The sequence below is a fragment of the Cololabis saira genome, chromosome 20 (assembly GCF_033807715.1).
Source record: "Cololabis saira isolate AMF1-May2022 chromosome 20, fColSai1.1, whole genome shotgun sequence".
Classification (NCBI taxonomy): Eukaryota; Metazoa; Chordata; class Actinopteri; order Beloniformes; family Belonidae; genus Cololabis; species Cololabis saira.
This window is the reverse complement of record NC_084606.1, coordinates 22,076,131-22,095,811: the sequence shown is the minus strand read 5'-3', so window position 1 is coordinate 22,095,811 and position 19,681 is coordinate 22,076,131. Positions and strand designations below refer to the sequence as shown.

Below are 19,681 nucleotides of genomic sequence, written 5' to 3'. Positions count from 1 at the left end.
ACAGACCATTATGTTATTGGTATAAAGCATATATTTACTTGCTGCTTTTTATAAAATGTCTCGCTGATATTTATTGGTGACTCATTAAGATCAGCCAGTCCTTAAAATGGTGTCGCACAGACATACACAAACTTCTTTGTGCCATAATTATCTAAAAGTTTCTTACATTGCTTCGAATCTCATGGCAACCTAACACCGCACACAGAGTTATTAGTCTATTATTATCTGCAGAAGTGGCTGCACCGCCCACCCGCACCCTCACCCTCACCCCAGTCCTCCCTACACCACTGTCATCATAGATGACTGGCTTCTAATTGGATACAGAGGAAGCCGCATGCATGTTTCTCATGCTGTGAATGGCCATCAAGTCCCGAGAATCAAATTTTCAATTAAATAAGCCCCAAAATGCCAGAACTAACATTTCTTGGGGAGCAGGCAAGCTGATTACTCTGCGAATCATATTGGGGCTTTTGCATAAACAGATTACGCGGGATGACTGAGGAGAAGCAGCGGCGGAGGGGGGTCTGGGTGGGGTGTGGACAGATCTGAGGCGAGAGAAGTTTGCGAAACAAAGAAGGACCCTCTCGTCTCCGTCTCTCTGCGCACCAGACAGTTGGCATTTCCTTTTTTTTTGTGTTTTTCATTTCAACTCACATTGGCTAAAAAGAAATGGGAAAAAAAATAGTATGCAAACACACACAGAGGCACTCACATGCATATATACACAGACACAGTGGGGGAAACTGGAGAAAACAGAAAGTAAGGCAGCTGTGAAAACATTTCTTCTCGGTATCAGAAGAGACTTGAGAGGAAATATGGTGCAATTTTTTACAGCTCTCTGCCTGTCAGGGTGAGTAAAGAGAGCCCTGTCCAGCAGACCTTTACAGTCCACACACGCATCAACACACTCGCATCACACTGGCGTCTCAGTAGGCTGTGAACATTTGCCTTTTGCCTGATTTGAAGCAACTCGCTGTAGATTACTCTGACATTCCTGATGCTTATTTCTTTTCTTTTTTCTTAGGGGAGCAAGTTAGTTTGTGGCCTCATTTTCACTCAAATTTAAACATTTGATTTAATCTTTGAAATGGTAGGAAACACTGACACTTATTGATGCTTATTTCGGTTCCAGACATATCTCATATACGCCATTCCACATGTTTCATTTACCTTAAAAGGGACATAATGGGAGAGAAAAAAAATTATGAACAAAGGACTTTTGCAATCTCCCTTAAAAGCATCACATTTACTCTTGTTTGGTCTATTTCTCACTTTTATTTTCTTTCATTAATTTCTTAAGTTGCATCTGCCATGATGTTCACTGTAGGCGAACTAAGGCGATACGCAGCGGCCACAAGAATCAACATTAATGGTAGTCCAGAGGCGTAGTTGTTTTGGGTTGTTCTTGGGGGTGAGGTTAAGTGACTCCACCCCCAAAAACTCAGCTCTTACAGAACAGAATTGTTAACGCATGGCTAAAAGGGTGCTTTTATACTGTACCACTGTGGCATTTTGGCCCAAAACATGTCAAGGGCATGTCATTACTTTTTACATAAGGGTACATGTCTCCTTTAAATACATGTAGGTTTTATTCTGGCTCCGCTCTTTACATCAGTTTCAGACACTATTTAAATGAAACACATTTTAGCAGCATTAATTACATTCTCTTGAGCATCTATCCTGACGGAGGCATTGCATTTTATTAGCGTAAGGGCTTTCCGGACCGTAATCATGTATTCTTTGTTTCTCATTATTCTCTGCCTTGCTCAGAAAATCTGCACCTCTGATTAAACTGACACCATCTCCTGATGAACATACAAAGACACGCATCCACTCGCAAGAAAAGGGAAGTCTGCCCCTCGGGGTTACATAACACCTAGCAGAGAAAGAAACTGTGCACGGCCACATGCACACTCTTTGTCTCATCATCACCTCTGCCTGAGGATAAACTCTCCGGCTCGCAGAATTTCTATCGAAGCTCTGAAACTACCAAAGGAGCTTGCTGCTTTTATTGTCGCAGTTCTCTGCAAAAATCTGTTTATCCGCAACATAGACTTTCACCCCTCCGACTCTTTGAAGCCCACCCCACCCCAGCCCCTCCTCTGACGCTTTAGAAACAAATTGCTTTGTCCTCACGCAGAGTTCAGCCAAAGAACACAAGTGTTGACAGCTATGGTCTTTTCAAGAGGAGAGGAGGATTACTGCATGTTTGTATTGAGGTGGATTAAGACTTTGACGCTAATGAAAGGACCTGGCAGGAGCATTTCTGAAATTGGTCAGCAAGTCTTAAGCTCAGATAATGCGCGTAAGAGCAAAATCAAATCAACAAAAGCCAGAGTAGTAGTAGTAATAATAATAATAATAATAATATAATATCAACAACGAGGAGGGGGGGAAAGTGGAAACAATCAAGAAATGTCTGGAAAATACAATTTTCAGCGCAAAAGCATCTGTTCCTATTGCTTATAATCTTCAGTTGCTTTTGATTAAGATTAAACTTCACTCAAGCCCTGTGTTGTTAAAGCAGGCCAGCCTGTTGTTTTTTTTTTTTCCCCATATAAAGATGAGTGATTTGTGCAGAGATTTGAGATAGCAGAACGAGGTGAGATGTATGCATATGCGTCCATGTGTCCCTGCCTACTCTACAATCACTCAGAGATTAAGACGATTTATGCTGCCTTGGTTTAACTTCAGATTCACAACATATGAGGTGATGGAGTCATCGTTCATGTCTCAGTCACTCCCCCCCGCTTCTCTTGCTGCCAGTGAATTCCAGATACAGACATCCTACTACATCTAAGTTTGGATTTTTATTAAAATTCTACCATATATGGTATTTTATCAGCTGTTTTCAGCATACAATAAAAGTTGATACACATACAGCAAGTTTCCTTTTGAAACACATACTGTATATGAACATTTCTTTTTTACTTTATTCATACTCTGCCAACTCACAGCTGAAGTCATCTCAAGGCACTTCACGCAGGACACAAGTTCAATACTGTCAAATCTAATTCAATACAATTACATGTAATTAAATTAATGAAATTAATTGCGATAGAGTCCAGATTCAAAACTCATGTCAAGTTGAATGAACCCTTAGCTGATATATTTTTACTGTTGTGCAATCCCCCATCCTGAGCATGAGGTGATAGTGTAGAATTAACATCAATATGTTACTTTAATCTCCAAAGATTCAAATCTCTTTAGTTTTGACCAAGATTAGTATGCTCTCAACTTATAGAGGTAAATATATTCAAAATATTGTGGCTTTTATGACTTAAAATGATTGAGGATTATAAATCCTTGAAGAAAAAAAGATTAGTGTTCTTCTTTAATCGATTCTATCATCTAATGTGCGTAAAGCCGAATAATCCAGTCACTTTTAATATGAATATTAAAGCGGACATATGATGAAAAACATAGTTTGGTGGCTGAAGTATTTTTTTTTAATCCACAAGACATGTACATGTACATTGGCATTGACGTAGTTGTAATTTTTAATAGATGGAGCATAATATTTAGAGTTTTTGGGGCCAAAGGACCTGGGCGTGGATTGTGTGAGTGTTTCACAGTCTACAATGAGACAACTGCCCTTTAGTCCAAGAAAGACTTCATCACAACTGCTTGAACATTACTAGATAATGACTGCGAGTTGTTGCCTTGCTCAGTGTCTGAACCCAATCTGTCACTTCCAGAAGAATTTCAAATCCAAGCAGTACGCTGTGTGTGGGAGGCAGGCAAAACAGCTCTCCTCTGCATCACCCAGCCCCTTCTCGCACACAGAGAGGAATACAGAAGCCCAGTGCGACCGGAAACCACTGAAAATGATCCAAACTGAGCCCGATTTTATTTATCTTTCTCATTTTTTCCACCTGCAGCTCCTTCCTGTTTGTGTTCACTGTTTCTTGATGTGCTTGAGGTAAGCTTCTTCCCAGTAGCCTTCCTCCAAACCCCTCACAGTGAGTTCCAGGCTATATACAGCAGCCAAATACTGATCTCAGGGCATTCACTCAAAGGAGATAAAGAGAGATTTTTACATGTGTTTAAATCTGGTCCAGGACATATGTATTGACTTGTGTGCTTGTGAGCGTCTGCGTGTATGTGTGTGTTGCGTTTGCAGGCATTGTGAGTGGATTTGCTGGCACATCATCTGGATTAGGATGCTTTGTTTTGTCAGTTCATCAGCGGCGGGGGCGCTTGCAACGGGTGGCGGTGGAGGGGACAGTCTTTTGTCATCATGTCAATCTCTTTTGCTTCTCTCCTCACGCCTCAGAAAACTTATAGGGTTGTTTGAGGCTGAGACAATTCGAAAAGAGCTAAAGAAAAAAAAAAAGAAATTGGCAAAGAAATGAAAGAACAGAAAATACAGAGGCAAAAAATGATAAGGAAGTTGCGCGGCTAGAAAAGCTGTTCTTTTAATCAGCTCTTCATATCTCTACTTGCTAGTTTTCTCGATTTATAACCAATCCTGTGTGACCCACAGGATCTTTTCCAAAGTCACTGCCTGAGGGTTACTTTGAGCTACAGACAAGATAAATGCTATGGTTTTAGCCTTCAAGGTAGCCATTAGTCTGCTGGTGGGACTGCAAACAAAGGGGCAGGAAACAGACAACGAATCACACACTTTGCCACAAGTGCACAAAAACAGGTGTGCCCCCATTGTGTTTGTTCAAAGGGTTAATCTTTTGAAAGCCTTCGGGGGAAAGAAAAACAACTCACCTGACTGTCCCACATCAAATCCCCACCAAATTTACCTCCATTGTTTGGTTTCAGTGTCACGTTACTTTGCTCCGATTGTGTCCACTGATGTGTTCTGGCTCTTGGGTGCTTTTCTATTGTGGTTTAAATGGAGGCTTTTGGCTGCCACTTTGGCTTTTCCTCATCCTTCACAGGAAGTCATGCTTGTAGGCCTGCAGTCATCAGAGCCGTGCATAGCGGAGATGCTGCTTTGTGAGGTGATTGCGGTATTCACAGGCTTGAAAAGACAGCTGCCACGGTGACTGGCTCACAAAGAGGGGATAATTAATTTCTGTTCCTTGTTTTGTGACCTCGAGGTGAAAAAAGACGAGCACACCCACACCTGGAGGAAAGGGTGGGGATCTGGATGCATGCCTTCTCGCCTCCACAACCAGGTGGAGCGAAATTACAAGCAACAAAGGGCCGCGGATGCCATGCTCCTTGATAGAAGCAGACTGTGAAATTTGTCAAGGTTTGCGGTCAAGCTGACGCAGGTCTTCCATTACCGGATAAAAATGCATATTCAACCCTGTAGGAGGAGGTAATGGTGCATGGTTCCCTGAAAGGTTTCCTGCTCTGGCAACCTGACAGGGAAAGTTAATTTCAAGTAACATTTTTGCTTTACAGATAGCACAAGAAATAAAAAAAGAGACTGAGAACACAGCTAAATCTATGAGAAGAAAGAGGAAACATACCAATGTGGCTTTCTTTGGTAGAAATTAAAAGTGCAAAGGGACTTTTCTTTACTGCAGGTGCTTCATGTGACGGAATAACAGCCGAGAGTCCAACAGTGAAAACGGCAAAGCCCTTTAAACGAGCCAACAATGCATAAGAAAGCAGGTCTCCGCTCACAAGAGGAAAGCATGCAAAGTGCAAATATTAGCAGCGCACACCCATTCATACATACACAATTTCCTTCCCTTCCCAACGCAAATGCACGTACAAGCCAAAGCAATACCGCGACTTGAAGCGTTTGTATTAAGGAGGTTGAGCTCTCGGGCTTTTATAAAATATGCATGGCGCTAATGCCAGCCGTTATGTGAATTTCTTGCCTCGCAATCGCAAGGGAAATTGGTTCGATGGTCTAAATGGACAGGCCTTTGTAAGAGGTCTTTCAAAAGGCACATTAAGTTGCTTGTAACCATGGGATTCTTTTAGAGTAAAAGATAAAGTAACAAGCATCTTTTCCCCTCTAGAATAGAAAAATATACCATATATATCATATGAACTTTAGGAGGTGTTTTTTTTTCTTTTGTTATGTTATGATACCGACTATTTGTGTCTTTCAGAGTCACTTGAAAAATGCAACAAGACAGAAAATAATGAAATTCCTGTTACCGTAGCAGACCTCGGGAGGATATTGTCCCTCCAGGACGGTGCGTGTCCAGGTACAGCTATTGAGGTATTTGCTGTTAGTTCTTGTGTGTCAAGGCCTTTTGTAAGTAGAGGTCTGTGCAGAGTCTGTTATGAAACCCTCAAGCAGCGCCAGGGTCAAAGGTCACATACAGAGACCCTAAAGGAGACTCTGAACAGGTCCAGAAAATCTTTTGTGTCAGTTCTTCGCTTCCATCTTTCCTTTACTCCCCTGTCTTCCCCCCTTTCCACCCTCCCTCCCGTTGCAGCATATGAGACACATTAAACTTTGTCCTCAAAGAGAGAAGGCGAGAGAAGGAGCGAGGGAGAACACCAGAGGATAATCCCCCTTTCTTCATTGTTACATGCTTTCATCTATTTTTATAAGACGAGGAATGGGAGAGTGGAGGGGGTAAGGAGAAGAAGGGAGGCAAAAATAAGCTTTGGTAGGCTGCGGTAGTTTTGTTGCACCGCTGAGACCATGATGTATCCAGTCTTGGGTTCAATTACATGTGTGGGAAAGATCTGTTTTTGTAAAACACTGATAATTAGTCTATAAGCATTTTATTAGTGTTTAATAACAAAATATAACTCTAAACACCTTTATCAAATGGTTTTCCAGTCCTTCATGATCAATCAGAACTCCATCTTACTTCTTAGAAACTTATACTGCATTATTTTGTTCGGCAAACACTTCCTGTCCAGGTCCATCCACACACTTCCCAAAAAACTTTACATTAACCTAATAATGTCAGAGCAACAATTATAACAGCAAGTATTACTTAAATGTCAATATATTTGGGATCGTTGTTAGCTTTAAGGTCAGGGCAAAGGATAGAGCACTATCATTAGTGTAATAAAAGCTTCTGAGCAAATGTTTACCCATCAAAACCCAAAGATGGATCTCAAAGTCTTGAAAAACTGAAAGTTGGAAAGTCAAGCAGAGGAACGCAACTTTGCGGAAGCACAGCTCGAGCTGAGATACATTTTTTTACATTACTGGAAGAGCAATAAACAATGTTAGTTGAATGTTAGCCATTTTTATGAGGGGGTGGAGTCTTTCCACATCAATGTGTTGAACAATGTTGCCCTTTAAAGGATTTTTTTTTACCGAATAGTTAAATCAGTTTTTGATTCTGGAAATTAAGAAAATCTTCTTGATGGGAATACAACACTTTGAGCTCATTCATTGTGAAAGTACTCACTGATGTCAGTAGGAGTGGACACAACAGTAACTTCCTCAAAAACTATGTCTGGACAAGGACATACCTGTCACCCACACCCTTACCCAGGCCATTCTCCCATTCACCCTCCCAAACTCTCTACGTAACGCCGGTAACAAATATACCTGCGTTCCAACAGATTTATGGTATTTAGAATCTCTGACTCATCAAGTTGGCCGTATTTAAGACAAACATGAAGTCAAATTCCTAAATAATGTCACCTAATTGCTATCAATTAGTGGTAGCCGCCGCCACTGCTGGCACAGTCAGGAGTTCCCTGACAAAAATCCTTTCCCAGAAGAAATACCAGTCTGCAGCCTCCTGGAGACGGGGAACACAAGCTGTTTTGTAAATTCTAGAAATAGACACTTGTGGGGAAACCCAGAAACACAACAAAAAAGGCTTTTATGTATGAGGGTTTCATTGGGGTCTGTGATAGACTGACGACCTTTCTTGGCTGCATCCAGACTCCTGCTGGTCACTGTCACAGAAGGCACACATGTACAGCATGAAAAATATCCAAATAACTTATAACATGCTTGATGCTTCAGTGACTTTCACCGATAAAAAAATGTATATTTCTATCTTAAAGGTCAAAAAAGCTGTCACTGCTCATGTTATAGGTGTAACTCTAAAGCACATAATTCTACGTGGGCATTTCTCACAAATCAGATCCCACTTATGAACATTGTCTTGCATGAAGGCCGGATCTTGTTTCAGCTATTTAGTTTTATTCATTCATTATTCAGTTTTATTCTCGTTTAACTGTTTTCAGTGATAATTAGCACAGAATTCCTCAGGTGCAAGTTTTAAGATGTGATGATGGAAATGCATTCCTGCAGTTAGCAGCTTTATTACGCTCCAATTTGTATCAGTGTCTTAATAGTGCGCTATGACAAGGGGGTAGTGACACACTATGTTTGCACATAAAGTATAGTATGTTTAGCAAATACATGAATAAATGCATGAGCAGCTTGTTCTTGGTGTTGGCCAACCGAATGTGTGAACACCTGAATGTGTTTTTCTGGGTTTTGTTTGGATATTTTTTTTCCTCTCAACAAATTTCCTGAAGTGAGAAAAATAATTCTTTGTCTCTCAGTGCTGCGCTCAGATATTCTAGTTGTGTGAAGTCGTCATGCCGAAGCATATGCACATCCAGCCACACACATGTCCCTTGCAGACGGCTTATTTGTCGGCCCACAATCAGATAAATGGATAAACCCTTGCAGTCTGCTCGTAGGATTATTGGCATTCCTTTCAGCAAGCCCTTTCCGTGCAGTGGACCTCACACTGGGAAAGACACCGTACCCACTGTGTCCCAGTGGTGCGCACCTGATGTTTCAACATGCACCAGCAAATGTGATTTTCCTATTTCTCACAACTTACTCAGCTTGTCACAGCCGTGCATGGAATCCTAACTGGATTCTGTTGCAAAAGAGGAAAGTTAATGAGAGAAGGATGACCAGGAGGGGTCGGGGCAGGAGATGAGTGAAAATAAGCTGAAGACAGACTGCCGAGAGAAGAGAAGACAGAGCAGAAGAAGGGAAGAGGGAGGGGGGAGAGGGACTTTGGCTGAGTGCCCTGAAGGTGTTTAATTGTCCTCATTGAAGACCATCCCGCTGGTTCCCTGTCAAACACCTCCCCTGATATGCATTCCCCAGTCATAGGGGGATGAGATCGTAGGAGAGGGTGCAAAAAAAAAAGTGGTCCGGAGCCTTGCGTATTAGCTGGAGTCAAAGGAAGTGATTTTATTTTTTATGTAACTAATGCCCGTGCCATTTGGAAACAAGCCAAATTGCAAGTCATCGCTTCGTTGCACTTAAAAAGGAACCAAATGCACATGGTGGCATGTATGACTGTATGCCCCTCATTGAAAATACAGTCATGTCTCTGCAGTGCCACCAAAAAGCACTCTTCTCTCTTTCGGTCTTTCATATAAATGCTGGTTTCCACTTCTGCGACGGTTCATCTGGACCGTAAAAGACAATGTAGAAATGCAACCGACATCCATCACTGAAGCAAAAGATCAACAACTGTGTTTCATCTGAAACAATCACTAGCGTTTTTACATGACTGTGGCTTTTATTGCCACCGCTCCACAGTGACATTTTTAAAACACATTAGCTGTCTTTCTCTATTATCTACGCTATCTGCTCGGTTTCCAGTGCAATAGAAGAGCATTTCTCTCTCCTTTCCCAACGCCCATGGTGGTTCTGCCATGCTTTGTTCAGTGTTTGTTAGCTAGCTTGATGACTTCTGTAATCTCTATCAAGTGTGTTTTAAAAGCTTCAAGTCATATGTCTTTCCTTCGGGAGAGATGGGTTTGTACTTCACAGCCTTTTCCACCGGTACAGAACGTACCGAGCCAATCACGACAGGGGAGGCGGCGGGCTTCATGTGATGACTCATAGGGCCCAAGAGCAAGTAGTCAAAACAATCAATATGTCAAGTTTTTCACTGCAAAACTGACACTCAGTGCTCTTATAATCAGAAATGATGCGCATGTCTTTGTTTGTTGCAGCAATATACAGAATTCACTCTGGCTGTCGTGAATATGTCTAATCTGATGCAAAAAGAGCGGATAATATGATCACATGTAGCATGTAATCTTAGAAATACGCAATGAGTAAGCGTTATGGCGATCCAATGGCTTGTTACTAATAATAACCCTAAAGACATTTACATTTAAATCATTGTGTTGCCACTAAGATTTGTTTCCTTGCTGTGATCCAAATCCCTAGCTTGTGAAATGCAGGATTAAATAATGAGGCTATGTCAATGGAAGACAAAAAGAAACTTTCCACAGTAAAGATTTTCGTATATATCTTTAAATTGGACATTTTCTGCATTATGAACAAAATCCTTTTCATTTCTATTGGGTGATGTGATGTGGAATAGCTGAGATAGCTGGAGTCCCATCTCAAACCCCCCTAACTGCTCAGTATTATACCAATATAACGTGAATAACACCACTTGATGTGACTGAGATGACAGCTATGTGGTGAACTTTGGTTTCATGGGAAGCATAAATAAGCACTCAATATTCCCCCCACAGAATGCTCGGATACATACTCCTCCGGCTTCGTTTTGTAAATGTAGTGTGTTATGGGGTTCAGATTGAACTTGTGGGACTTCGCCGAGCCCGAGTGAGGACACAGAGAAGAAGATGCGACTGTGGATGTGCCACTGGGGTATGATTTGAATACCTGCCTGCTCCGACTGAGAGGTGATCAATCACCTCTGCGTCAACGGCCCCTCCCTGCTAGCGACTTCTCCACACAAAAAACTCCATCTTTCACTGTGTTTTTTTTTCATTTCTTTTTTTTAAAACTCTCTATTTCTTTCCTTCTATATTAAGTTTTCTCCATCTCCTGGTTTCTTCCCTGTCTCCCATCCTTCGCTCCATTTCCTGGGCTCCCGTGCAGAGAGTTACTCATTCACTCTGTTTCTTCAAGCTTTTACGTTCCCCTCAGTGCCTTCGCTCATATCATCTCACCAGGTTCTCTTGTTCTGTCTATCTCCCTTGCTGTCGCCTTGCCTGAGGATATCGCAAAAAGAAATAAGGGGCGAGGGTGTAAGGGGACAGATGGAAATAAATGAGAGACACACGGCGCAACTGCAGGCACACGCAGAATACAAACCCTGCTGCAAAATGTGCCGGCATCCAAACCTCTTATAGCAGGAACAGTCTCTCCTCCTGTGCACTGCTTTTCATTTCCAGGTTGAGAATGAAAGGATTTACCTCCTGACTGCATATATTGTAAACCACAGGGCGGAGGGGGCATCAGCTCCCAGGAGGCTGAAGAGTAACACATTGATTGATGACTCAAACGCACAACAATCGACACTCATCCCTTCACCAACTTGAGGGAAATCAGACCGACGACCTGCCACTCTGCTCTTGAAATATGAATGGTTTTAATTAAACAAACTTGCTTTGCCATCTGGCCCCCGCAATTGGGCTTGCCTGATGAACAGACTTACTCCAAGAAAGAAAAAAACCAAAACAAGCTCACGCATGCACATTATTAACCAGACCGAGCCGGGTTCCACCGAGTAAAGCAGAGAAACAGAGAAACAGCAACAACGCAGAGATGGAGCGAGATGCTTCACGGACCTGGAAAATCGTTCAGTGCCTCATTGTGCTGGGAAAGATGGCAAGAGTTCATTTGTTTTCATGTGACTGAACATGTGCACTCTTTCCTAACTTTAATGCTTGTGTGCTTTGAGAGCAAGGTCCAGTCTGTGTTTCCTTTGTGTTTAGGGATTTCTGTCAGTCAGTAAGTGTTGGTCCTTGCAGACTATTTGACTTAAAACTGCTGTTTTGTGCCGCTTTTCCGTCCTAGTCCGCTGAAGCGGCTAACAAGCACCAGATGATGATCTTGGTAATCCAACTGCGGTACCCGGACCTTTCTCAGCAGGAGAGGCGGGAGCAGGATGGAGTGTGGTCCGCATGAGTGTGCTTGGGAGTTTTTGGGCAGTCAAAACAAGAAACGTGGGAGGCATGCTCATGCTAGCAGCCGGTGCCATTACTCTCTTAGAGGCCACAATGGGCTGGCACTACTCGTCTGTTGTAGCAGCATTGGTACAAAAGATCAGGTATCTGCCCATGTCAGGTGCTGTCAGCGATGTTGAGGCACAGAGGAGACTGCACAGATTGCACCACTGACTTCAGACTTGTGAACACTTTTTCAGCCTGTCAATATTGCTCCCGTCCTTATCGCCACATATAACCTTGTCCAACCTTGCAGGAAATGGTTCAAAAACTTTAGGTTTTGGTGGTAATCTTTTTTATCTGCCTCAGTTTTAGATGTACAGAAAGTTTAAATGCTGAACATGAACCTTTATTTAGTCTTTTCAGGGGAATTCAACAATTATTCACTCCCAACTGGTTACACATTGGGCCGCATCAACAGTGGCAATGACTCTGTCCCCTTGTACAATATACGCTGCATGTGCTGTTCCCCTCAGCCTCAGTCCACCATACAACCCCTTCCCCCTACACACACTCCTTTTTGGCAACAGTGATGATAAAACTGTACATGCTTTGAAGTTCTTAAATATCGCAATACAACTCTCTCAGAGGAAATATGGGAGATTATAGGATGCTCTTTGCGATAATAAGACACTTGGGACTTGACCTGGACTTGTCACCAAAGGCTTTACGACCTGAGAGTAACAAATAACCCATTCAACATGGGGGGGGAAAGCCGTTTTTACACCTTACAATTCAATAAGAAGCTGATTTACAGATGTACACGTGGGACACATTAAGCTTACTTAACCCCAGCACTGCCACTGTCAGCCCGGCTTCCACTGTCACTTCTTCTTAGGCCTGGATGCAAGCATTCAGGCCTAAAGTGGCAAGTTACTGTAATATTTTTTCATTTTACAAAGAAAAAACCCCCACACAGAATATAATGATGCATGCCATGGATCAAATGTGATAGATCCTCGGCAGCGCGACCTGCGAGAACAGTCACAACACATTGCATAGCTGCACTGATGTGCTGAAAAATTACATTACATCTTCGGCGCCGGGAGCCGTTCAGATTCGTGCGCGCGTCTCGCATGGAAGCGGCTCGCGCGCCTCAGACACCTCACTCATCATAAAGGAGCAATGGAAGAATGATATTTTGAGGTGTGTTTGAACTAACTCGGTAAAGAGTGGAAAATCCATGCCCCCCCCCCCAGCGATGGGGAGATCAATAAGAGAACTGGAGCCTTTGACCCAGCGATAACGCCGTACATCTGGAAGGGCTCTTTGACATCCGTAACGGCCTAATCGGGTGTTTGACTCCAAACACTCAGAGTTTATGAATATCTGATGAGCGCCAGGGTGAGCTTATGAATAAGTGAGGGGACCAGCTGTGCATCAAACGGATCAAGACTTCATGGAACGCACCACGGCCGAGCCATATGTGGAGGTAAAAGCATCTCAAGAATGCTGGTGAAGTGTGTGTATTTTATGTTGTTGTAGAATGCTTGAACATGCTTGTGCAATAAAAAAAAGTCTCTGATGAAAAAACATTATTTACCTCTGAAGTCAGCTCAATTTGCACCGAGATTTCTTTTTCATTTTTGTTTTTACACTCCCAATAGCAAGAAGCGCCTGACAGAAAATAATAAAGTTTGAAACCTGACCTTGATGTAGGAGACGGGGAAAGCAAACCCGGTCCCTCAGCACATCTGTGCAGGGGTGGGAGAGAAGGAAAAAGATGAGGAGCAGGACGTGCGAGGGAGCGCTCGTGTGTGTGAGCAGCTGCAGCAGTGGACGGGCCACTGTTCCTGCACATTGTGTGAGCATCGATTGACAAGAAGCAAGCTGAAGCTGGGAAACGACATGGGATCAAAACGGGATATTTGCCTTAGCCTGCGTTTTACCCTGAGAGAAAACAAGGGCAATCAAACATGAAGAATCAATAAGATGGAGAAGGGGGGAAAAAACTGAAAACAAATCCTTAGTTTCAAAGTTTTCAAAGCAATGTTTGCGCTTCCCATTGCAAGAATGAGATGGGATAGTCCTAAATTAACAATAATTTCCTTTCCTTGCACATAAGCATATTAAATGAAACCTTGCATCCTAAACAGGCGACGTCTTAAACACGACACACCTAAAATGCTGCAGTTGTGTGTCGCAAATGATGCCCACGTTAGTACTAAGCACCGCAGCAAGCCATCTGCTAACTTTTGTCCTCATAGCTCGCTAATTTTCTAAAGAGGCTTCAAACAGAGCACAGCTGATGGTGCCTTTGTGGCAAGAGCACAAGGGGCCGTGCAAATGACTAGCTGGTGTCCCTCATGAGCCCTGAAGACGTTTGCCAATATTAGCCCCAAACTATTTGCTACAGGCCTTTATTCCTGTGACCTAGCCTGCAATAAGTGACCAAGGAAGGAGCGAATTATAGGATAAACACTATTTACAGTCAAGTCCAAATAATATCCCTTCATAGCTAGAGAGTACAAGCGGTGAGAGGTTGATTTAAAGACACACATGGCCATACACCCACGAACTTCTAATCTTACTTGTACAGTTGCCTTTCCATCTACAACTACACACACGCACGCATGCACGCACGCACGCACACACACGCGCACACACACAGCGGTTCAGCTGATCTCACTAAAGATAGCGAGCAGCAGTTGTTTCTCTTAGATGGAGACTGATTCATGCAGTGACCTTGACTCTGTTCTCCAACAAATCTCCTCTAAAGCCATGGAGTGCTTTTCACCTGTACCCTCAGAGGCTGCAGAATTAGCTATATAGTCGATGCACATTGAGCTGAAACCAAAATGTATGGCAATTAAAATACCCTATCACCTACTACAGCTTGATAGATCAATGTGAAATGCTGCTTGTCAGCCTACATTTTATGAAACATGAGCTTCTTGAGTATAAAATATTCTATTTTGGGATTTATTTTTGTCCCTGTTTATGCTATTTTCACTATGAAAGTGGATTTGACTGACAGGCGGATGCTTCCGACCTCGCTCACGTAGCAAGGCACTGCTTCTGTTCAGTCACTTAAAAGAGAAACCAGATTGAAATGAGGCCTTTTAATTTTAAAGTCTAATTTGCCCTGTAAATGGCACCTATTGTGTGAAAAAGGCGATTTTAAATAACCATGAGGTGGCCCTCGCAGCTCACATCAAAGTGCTTTAAATCTTTCATAATCTGCATTAAGGCTCAAATTTGAGAAAGCTCACGGCGGACACCTGTGCAACTGTCCGTTTGATGAGCCCATCTGTCTGCTGTGTCTGACTTTCTCTTTGCCGTTTAGGGTCAGCGCCAATCCATAACACATTATCTCACTCAGATATACCCCCAAGGTAAAGCCAACCTGCTTTTTGCCAAGGCTCCAACTTGGGAAAATAAAACAATTGATAAACTGGCCACACCGATCTGACAATTCAAATATAACATCTCCATCTCAGAAGCGAGGATGTGAATCTTTAAGTCATTTGAATATCTTTATCCTAAGCTGCAGTGGCGAAGCCTCTGCACTTAGGCTTAGCCCTCTCAAGACAGCTACTCCTTGTTAAGCATCGCCTCAGACTCCGACACTATGAATGGGACCATTACCCTCATCTCCCGCTGCACACCCAAACACACACACACAAACACACACACACATGCACAGGGATATTATATGGGTCTGGTAACTCAGGCTAGATGTGAGGTTTTGCGTGAAAAAGAAACGGTATTTGACCAGACCACTGCTTCTACAACATGCTATATCTATCTATTTTATATATATATATATATATATATATATATATATATATATATATATATATATATATGTATATATATATATATATATATATATATATGTATATATATATATATATATATATCACAATCTAGAAATCTAGAAACTTCACAATCTAGAAACGTCTGTGTCCCAAAGACAGGTTTTAAGCCAGCACAGCAGCCGCCTGTATAGCTTCTTAACAGTTCTAAAGGACTACAAACCCTCCGTTGTGCCACCCGTTTCCCTTTCTCAAAGAAGCCAAGACAGGGTTGATTTAACTTATAGGAAATCTATCCTATAGGGTGTAAGAATTCAACAGAAATCGTAAGTTCTTGCGAGCAGCAGTGAGCTGCAAGGATTAAGACGATGTGACAGGTGTTGATCTAAAAGAGTGCGTCTGTTACGTGTATTCCCTTAAGGTGCTTTGATCAGACAAGCCTGATGTTTCTCAAACACAACCATAACTGTTCAAATAAATCCCTAGACCACAAAGAGATGTCTCTCGCTATAAGGAGGGATGAAAACGGGAAATCTGTGTCTGTTTTGTTTTGAGCCTGTCTACAATTGGACGTCCTACGTGAAACATCTAGCCAGTATGTGCATGTGTACTTCCTGTACCTACACGATTTCTTAATCTCCTTTCAGTGTTTGCCCCTACCATTCTCCATGTGCTCTGCCTCACCGACACTGCCATCAGGCGTTGTCCTCTCGTAGCTGTCCTCGGGCAGGGGAAGTGCGCCCAGCCGGGGCCCCGTTGAACTCTTGCTGCTGGGGGTCTCCGACTCATCCAGGCCGCTGTCGTAGCAGCTCTGCAGCGATCCCTGCTGGTGAGGGTCCTGGGGCTGGCTCACCACCGAGAAGGTCACTCGGCGAAACGGCTACAAGACAAACCAAACGGCCTGGGGTCACTATAAAAGGGACTATTTTATTTTTGATTTACTTTGTTTAGACTGTTAGATGTGAGAAAGGGAGCTTGATCCGCTGGAAATTAGAGGTGAGACTTGGGTCAGGATGGTTGAGAAATAGGCAGCGAAAAGAGGGGGCAGAGGTAAGGAGATGGGGAAGAGCACTAGCTAGATCATAAAGGGGACATACTTAGAAAAGGTCACGTTTTCTGTGCTTTATTTGGCACGTTTTCTTAAGTGATCAACCAAGAACTCTGACATGACACAACCCTGTCACTTTATTTTTAACCAACTAAATCTGAAAACGTCTCTGTTCAGACTTGCATGGATACTGTGATATCACAGACCCAGATGAGAGTAGAATCTTCCAGGAAGCTCCATCATTATCAAATCACGGCACATTTGCTGTGGCTCGACAGTGGGTGATGAAAAGCCGCAGAAGGGCAGTTGCTAACGCCACTCGCTAAAGCCTGCTGCTATCAACAGAGATGTAAAGATAAGGGAGGAGAGTGTGCTACTGCAATCTGCCCAAAGTCTGTCATAGACCGTTTACCTCAGGCAACAGTTTCAGCTTTGAATAAATGGGTATATGTCTCTTTTATGAACAGAGCTGGTCTTAACAGGCTACTTTAATAGTCAAGCTAGCTACCACAAAAATAAAAATAAGACCCTTTTTATCATAGTCATGCCTTTCTCTCACCCTGAAACAATTAAAAATAGAGAGGTATTAAAAGGGAAAGAAAGCATAGGGAGGGTTAGCAAGCATTCATCTCCACAGGGCGTCCGGTTTTGAGGCCCGGAAAGTGGAGCCACAAAGACGAAGGGCAAACGCACGCAAATATGCACACGCACTCTGCAGCGTGCGACAGCGTGCGGCCATACGAAAGCGTCTGCTTGGAGAGTTGGGGGGCACCACTGTCAATATTTGCTGTCTGCGTGAACCTGTAGCTGAGCAGCGTTCTGTGTTAAGCAATAACAGAGCGTATCATTAAAGCCAAGCCCTTTTCTCACTACCTCAGCCTCCTTCTCTCCATATCTCTCAAGCTCTGTCTGAACGTGGTATAAAGGTAATGGAAAAGAGGAATGATAGAGGGAGAAGGAGCATGAGGCGAGGAATGAAAGCCCACGCTTGGTCATTACTGGAATAAATGGCATAACAAATTGTTACCGCCATTCATTAATTAGATACAAACACTGTCAGAGGATCCTCTGTTGTTGCACACATTCTTGCTGGACTTTATCATTTTCCCGCATGCTCCTTTTTCTCCACTCTAATCCCTCCTTCTCCTCCCTCCGTCCTCCCGGTTTCCTTGTTCCATCATGAGAATATTACACGGCGAAGGGGCCCATTACTCAAAAATGTTCACATTGAACACTACCTACACTTTGAATTGGCGTATGATGGATAACTCATGTTTCCATTTTAACGATCTTAGAGGCAGATGTGAAGTGATCATTTCAAATTTTATTTTCCGCCTGCAGTTATTTGGGAGATGTGAAACGAAACATTTAAGAAAACTACATCTTACAATCCAATCTTTCCCAAATACGCGAGATGGACCTCTTTGTTATTTTGGCATCCCAAAACGCACGCTGTACTGTAACTCAGCCAAGCACATGCTGTGAAATATTTTCTTTTTGATAATGAAATTTCCCACAAGCCACTGGGAAAAATTGAGTTATTTCTGCTGTTTTTATATGTGTGTGTAAATTTGCATTTTCTGTTCTGCTTCTCCGACTGGCTGGCTACCACAGCAATCCTGGCAATAAATCATGTTTCCATGTAATTACAATCAACATTCCACAAATGAATCAGGATAAATATTCATGTAAATTTCACTTGGATTGTCGAACCTTTGTTGAATACTTAACTAGGAGAGCCAAAAGGAAAGCAGCTCCCTGAAAGTGCATGATACTTCAGATATGTTCAGACATCACGGGTTTAGGATCATTTATTTGGATATACTCTGTTTTCTTCAAACATTTGTGCAGTTTGGCCCTGCTGACGTACTGACAACCTATCTGGGGTGTTCCCTTTTTCCCAAAGAGAGGTGGGATAGGCTTCGGCAAATCCCAATAACTGTGGATGGATGGACTTTTGCAGTGTGAGATGTCCCACAGCATGACTGAGACAAAAAAGAAAAGAAAAAAAAGAGAGAGAGAGAGAGAGGTTGCTTTGGGTCGTATTTAGTGGAGCACCTTACTCCTAAGGAAACATAGCTTTCTAATGATGCAGATTAAAGAACTGTCACCAAATTAATTACTGGTGAAGCAGAGAAGACTCGAGCGACCACGAGCTGAAAGAAAATTGGGTTTGGAGAAGAAGAAACAACCTGATGGGAAGAAAAAAGTTAACGGAAGAAATTAGATTAAATTCACCTGAATTTCCCTCTTATTTGTACTGAAGGGAGATCAACATTGAGCAAACGAGGAGGACAAACAACAAAAACCTAATTTGCTGTCAGACCAGCAGTGGAGTTCATGCTCAGAAATGGCCGAAGGCTTTTGGATTAGAATCTGTCGCAGCCGCCATCTGCACAGCAACCTCCCCTCCCCGACATTCTTGGTCTTTTAAACATGAATAAAATAAGAATAGACTCTTTTTATGGTCATTCTGGTATTCTTTAGTTATACTTGTGTGTGCATGTCCCGATGGGTGAAGGAAAATGAAGCCCACAAGCTGCCAAGTGGAATAACATACAACTTCTTATGTTGTCATGACAACTCTTGTTTTTTGTTCTTTCTTTCTCTTGAGTTTTCAACTGGATGCAATACGGGTTTGGGAGCTCTCTCCGTTATCCAAAAAGTAAAGTACATTTTTAAAAGCTTGACACCTGGAGTTTAACAAAAAAGTTAGGTGTTTCAGCAAAGGAGACACATTAAAAAAAGGCCCTGGTCTGTTTATTTTTTCTATTAAGTGATGTAGGTTTTTTTTAGCCTTGGGTTTAGAAACAGTTACACACCGACACACATGGCTAAACTCCATGCTGCGGCCCTGCCAGAGACGAGCATTTAATGCATGGTTTCATTACACGTTAACAGCACTTGGTTTTTATTTTTGCCAGATGCCGGGACTCCTTTCAGGGGCTTTGACAGTGGAGGGCCTCTGTCTCGGGGTGTGCCTGTGATTGAAATCCAGCTGCGACAGCCACGGGTGATTGAGCAAATCCGTCATCCCCAAAAATGAACAATGAAAACAAGACAC

At 42.7% G+C, this 19,681-nt stretch overlaps 1 protein-coding gene across 4 annotated transcripts in view; it reads right to left on the bottom strand.

Moving 5' to 3' along the window:
• The window catches only part of pcdh7b (protocadherin 7b), a 111,469-nt gene that overhangs the window by 41,643 nt on the left and 50,145 nt on the right, over positions 1–19,681 (bottom strand). For 2 of the 4 annotated variants that reach the window (XM_061709597.1, XM_061709599.1), the window contains exon 2: positions 16,230–16,449. The exons of 1 other annotated variant lie outside the window; for it this stretch is intronic. In XM_061709597.1, coding sequence (XP_061565581.1) covers positions 16,230–16,449 — 220 coding nt within the window. The remainder of the gene's footprint in view (positions 1–16,229; positions 16,450–19,681) is intronic. One more of the 4 variants, XM_061709598.1, reaches the window with a different exon arrangement.